Source organism: Pygoscelis adeliae, unplaced genomic scaffold, assembly GCF_000699105.1.
Source record: "Pygoscelis adeliae isolate BGI_AS28 unplaced genomic scaffold, ASM69910v1 Scaffold288, whole genome shotgun sequence".
In the NCBI taxonomy this organism is placed as follows: domain Eukaryota; kingdom Metazoa; phylum Chordata; class Aves; order Sphenisciformes; family Spheniscidae; genus Pygoscelis; species Pygoscelis adeliae.
Window position 1 is genome coordinate 320,245 of NW_008825264.1, and position 4,723 is coordinate 324,967.

The window sequence follows — 4,723 nt, forward strand, 5'->3', positions numbered from 1 at the left end:
CTGCGGGATAGGACTGGGGACAGTCCTGCTCCACAGGGGAGCCTGGACTGGGGACACCGAGAGAGCCCCTCACCGGCACTTGGGGGGTCCTGTGAGCCTTCCCACAGAGCTCCTCGCCTTGCAGCCCCTGGGGCTGAGCCCCTGCGGGGAAGCACTGGTGGGAATGCTCACACGTCCCCTTCACACTCTGAGGCAGGGCCGGACGAGCCCAGGCCTGGATCTGACCAGGCAGACGGTGCCGGCCACGCCGAGCAGGATGAGGGCAATGCAGACAGGGGCAATCACCGCAGCACTGTTACACTGCAGCACCGAGACCAGCACGTCCTTCACCAGCCTGCCCTGGCAGCGAGGGGGCGAGTGGCACTTGTAGTCCTGAGGCCAGCCCTGCCCAAGGTGCACCAGGCCCGCCAGCGCCTGGACCCCCCCGGCCCCAGAGCACGAGCAGTTGTAGGGGTTGCCAGCCGCAGTCACATCCCGCAGGTGCCCCAGGAGCTTCACCTCATCCCATGGCAGCTCTGTAATCGAGTTGTTGTCCAGGTGGAGGGTGTCCAACATGGGGTAATCCCTGATGGAGGGGGCAGCCTGCAGCATGTTTTGGCTCAGGAAGAGCTTCTTCAGGGAGCTGAGGGAGATGTCTACAGCATGAAGGTGGTTGCAGCTCACATCCAACACTTCCAGACTAGGAGGCAGAGGTGTGAGGACTTCATCCAAGCCATTGTCGGACAAGTTAAAAATTCGGAGGGCCACTGGCCACTGGCAGGAGGAGGACGGGTCTGCCATGAGCTTGTTCTGGCTGAGATCTAAATGCTGGAGCTCACGCAGCAGCTGCATGCTTTCGCACACGCTGTGGTAGGATGTCAGGTTGTTGCATTGCAGACTCAGTACCTGGAGCTGAGGGAAAGCCCCCTCGCAAAAGGTGGGCATCAAGCTCTCGTCCCCAAGGCTGTTTTGTGCCACGTCCAGGGAGCGCAGAGCTCTGAACAGCCTTCCAATGCTACAGGGCAGGCTGGTGACATGGGAGCCAGTGACAGCCAGCTCCTGCAGCGTCTCCAGCCAGCTGCTCAGACTAGAGAAGCCCTGCTCGCGGCCCGTCAGTGGGGCAGATGTCACGTTGTGGAAGCGCAGGGACAATATGGGCAAGTCATCGCTGACCATTTCAGCCCAGTTTCCTCTCCCCTTGAAAATGCAGCTCTCAAACACCAGCTCCTGCACTTGGGTGTAGGAAAAGAACCTCAGGACTTGGGCAAGGAGTATCTCAGGCACCAAGAGATCACCAAAAATTATTTTCCTGATGACAAGGGAGCCCAGCATTTCAGTGGTGGAGGGGTCCAGGTCGCTGATGGGGAAGGCTGCGTATCTCTCCAGCTCTCCTCCCCGAAACTCCACAACAGTGGCTGCGAGGCACTGGATGATGCTGCCTACGCTTTCCTGGGACAGGTTGTAGCACACACAGTGGTCCTGAGTGCGACTGAAGAAACACCTGCCTTCTGCCTCCAACAGCCCCAGGCCCAGGAGGAGGAGAACAGCCACATTCATGGTGAACAGCCTAGAAATGAGGAGAGCAATGGTGAAAGGCAGCACTCTTGTGGCAGCTGAGGGGACCATTCAGATCCATCCGACGGGAGGGCTGACTTGGGCAGGTTCAGCCCCGCAGAGCCACCCTTTGGGGACACAGTGCTGCCCTCACCACTCCTGCCCAACTGCCCTTCGTGTGGGTCCAGCGCACCCCATCAGCACCCGCCTGGCTACTCAGCCACGACTCAGGGCAAAGCTCCCAGCCCGTTTCACCAGTGAAACACCCAAGAGCTACACCTGTTCCGCCCGCTCCTTGGCAGGGAGTCGGTGGCACTGGTCTCGCCCCACCCCAAAAGCAGGGCTTCAGCAAGGCAGGGTGGCTCCTCCCGAGGCAGCAGGCGCTAGGCTCTGTGCTTTCCTGCCTGGGCTTCCTTGCTGCGGAGACTCCCATTGCTAAGCGACCAGGATATCCCACCGATCAGGAGAAACTAGAAATGCTGAGTTACGGACAGTGAAGCCAGATATATCAGTCTGACCACAGGATGGGAGAGCCGCAGCTCTGTTTTTTTCTCTGCGTGGTGCACTGTAATCTGGGGCAGGAAATTGCAACAGAGGGCTTCATATTTTCCTTTCTCTCACCCAGTGATTTGATTCATTACCAGCCTCCAAGGGGACAGTAGAAAACAATTTCTGAGGGTCTGTACGTATCCCTGTCAGCACCAAGTATTGCTTTGCTGTCCAGCTGACGGGAGAGTCTTATCAACAGATCGCAAAAAAGCAGCAAGCAAAGATTAAAGGCTCCTAAGAATGTGCTGACTCAGCTCTGTCCAAGAGCTCAACCTGATCAGCCACAGCTTTTTCTGGCCGCGTCTCAAAAACCTCTGAGGACGGAGCTCTCCCTACCTCTCTGTGCCATCGCGGGGCTGCACCACCCTCCCGGGGGGAGAAGCCCTCCTCCAGCAGTTGTGCAAAGCCCTCCTCGCTGCGGGGGGCTGCACGAAGCGGGGGTGGGTTTGTCCAGTGACTCACCGGCCAGCTCACACCGAAATGTTTCCTTGTCCCACGGCTGCTTCCTCTAGCTGCTCCCAAATCCAGGGCTTAGATGCCAAAGGCTCGGCAAGTGCTCAGCTCTCTCCTGCGCCTGCCCCTCCCCTGCCTCCAGCCGATGAGACCTCAGTGCCTGCAGGTGTCTTCCAGCTGCCGTTGGTGCTTCTGCAGCCCGTCCTGCCCGAGTTTAGATCCACGCAGTCCGGGCTGGCGGGCACCTGGAGGCAGGTTCCCGGGCACTGCCCTTGCTCCTGCTGCGAGACTTCCTCAGCAAGACGGGGCTGGCTGTGCCCACGGGAAGCAACACGCCACACAGCAACCGCCCAAGTCACTTCTGCTTCACTTCCCTGCAGCAAGGGGCTCTTGCAGCTGCAGGCTGGGAAGGGTTTTGGTCTAAGTGGCAATGCTGCTCACTTTCCTAGGAAGGGTCAGGGAAGAAAGTGCGGTAAAAGTGCCCTACATGCATTCCGGGGACCAGCCCAAACACAACTTCGCTTCCAGATGCTCTGGGCTTGCTGTGCCTCAGAGCCTGCTGGGTGCTGAACATCCTGCAAGGAGGCAATGCAGAAGGATACGGGACTGCCATACCCGGTATCCAGACCATCGCCAGATACCTGTGTCTCACGTAGGATGGGGAGAGGACAAATTCCCATCCACTGTGTGCACAGCCCAACGCTGTGAAGGGCACATCTTCACCCAAGATCAGCTTCCTTGGCAACCTGGCTACTTGGCTTGGCCAAGGAATGTGAGGATAGGCAGCTCGATGCAACAACCACCGAGCCTTGTGCCCTTGAGGCAGGAGAAGGCACGTGGGCAGAGGATAAAGGAAGAAGTAATGAGCTGCTGAAGAGGAGTAAACAGGATAAAGGCCATGAAGGCATGTCGCGTGATCAGAAGAACCGGCCAACCCGCTAGAGCATAGACGCCCGTGAACACAAGGCTGTAACCGATCAGTGAGCTGCTGATAGCGCATGAACACTTGAGTTTTGTATAAAAGGAGGAGTTACACCATAATAAAGGTCTTTGGTTGCATGCCTGCCAGAGTCCGTGCCCTTAATCCCCACAAAGGAACTCACATCACTTGCCCCGTGCTCCTTAGGCAGGTGGCTGTGCCTATGCCAAAATGTTAATGCTCCCCATCAGCGAGCGGAGACCACCAGGCATTTGGAAAGATCTGTCAGGGATTTCTTCTTCCCCGGGGATTTCTCTGCCTATGTTGGATTTCAGAAAGGGTTTCAGAGAGGCAACGAAACTGCACAGCTAGAAGATGCAATCCCCAGTTTGTTGTTAATGCAGCATCGCAGAAAGACACTATCAACGCGAGAAGAGCTGGGGCAGGAGCTGCCTGTCCCGCACACTCTGGCACTCTGCTGCTGGGGTGGCTGAAGGGAAGGTCTCCTTTTGGTCTGCATCTACTGCAGCTCGTTTTCTTGTTCTTGGTGTCTCAGGCGAACTGCTGCACTGCTTTTGCTGCCTTTGCTTGAGCAATTCCTTATGCAGAGGGGTTCAGCAATTCCATGATTCCTCTTCACCATTCTCGGGTAACATGAAACCGCTCCTGTGTGCATCGCGGAAAAATTGTAGCTGCTTTTCCGAGTTCTCCTCGCTACTCCCTTGTGTGAAGCCGGCAGCTCTAACTGTCTGGGCCTGGTACCTTTTAATTGCTCATTCCTGGCCACCAGCCGCAAATTCCCCCAAACAGCTTTCTGGGGAAAAATGAGTTCTATCTCCTCAGTGGCCAGCCACACCCTGCTTCAAAGATATGTGGTTTTGGAGCCATCTTCTGGGTGATGACTCTTGTTCTTGTCACCACCGTGGAAGATCCCAGGAGACCGAGCCCCATTGTTTTACATTTCTGGTGAGTCTCTGGCCTTTTTTGGCTTCAACAAACATGCAATCCAGCCCTGCGTGAGCAGAAACCTTGCCTGAGCCTGGAGGCTGGCCGCAAGACCAGAGGAGTTCGTCCTCTGGCTGGATTCCCCCCGCCGTGCACGCTCCTGCCTATGTCCCCGCGGGGAGGCCCTGCACCCCATCCCTGGAGCCAGTGCCATGACCGCTCCGGAGAGGGTCACCACACGCTCCCCATGACCGACCCAGGCCACGCAGGGGGGCCGGCCGAGCTCCCTCCTGAAGCCGCAGCAGCGGGATGGCGGGGGGCTCC

At 57.6% G+C, this 4,723-nt stretch overlaps 1 protein-coding gene across 1 annotated transcript; it reads right to left on the reverse strand.

The window, feature by feature from the left end:
* Nucleotides 1–180: 180 nt before the first annotated feature.
* On the reverse strand, nt 181–1,536 carry CD14 (CD14 molecule). The gene has a single exon (XM_009329586.1). It carries the CDS (start codon nt 1,534–1,536, stop codon nt 181–183), a length of 1,356 nt encoding a protein of 451 aa, XP_009327861.1.
* Nucleotides 1,537–4,723: the final 3,187 nt, after the last annotated feature.

Bases quoted from the DNA above. Each gene is read 5' to 3' on its own strand.
- CD14 (XM_009329586.1), bottom strand. From the start codon at position 1,536: ATGAATGTGGCTGTTCTCCTCCTCCTGGGCCTGGGGCTGTTGGAGGCA.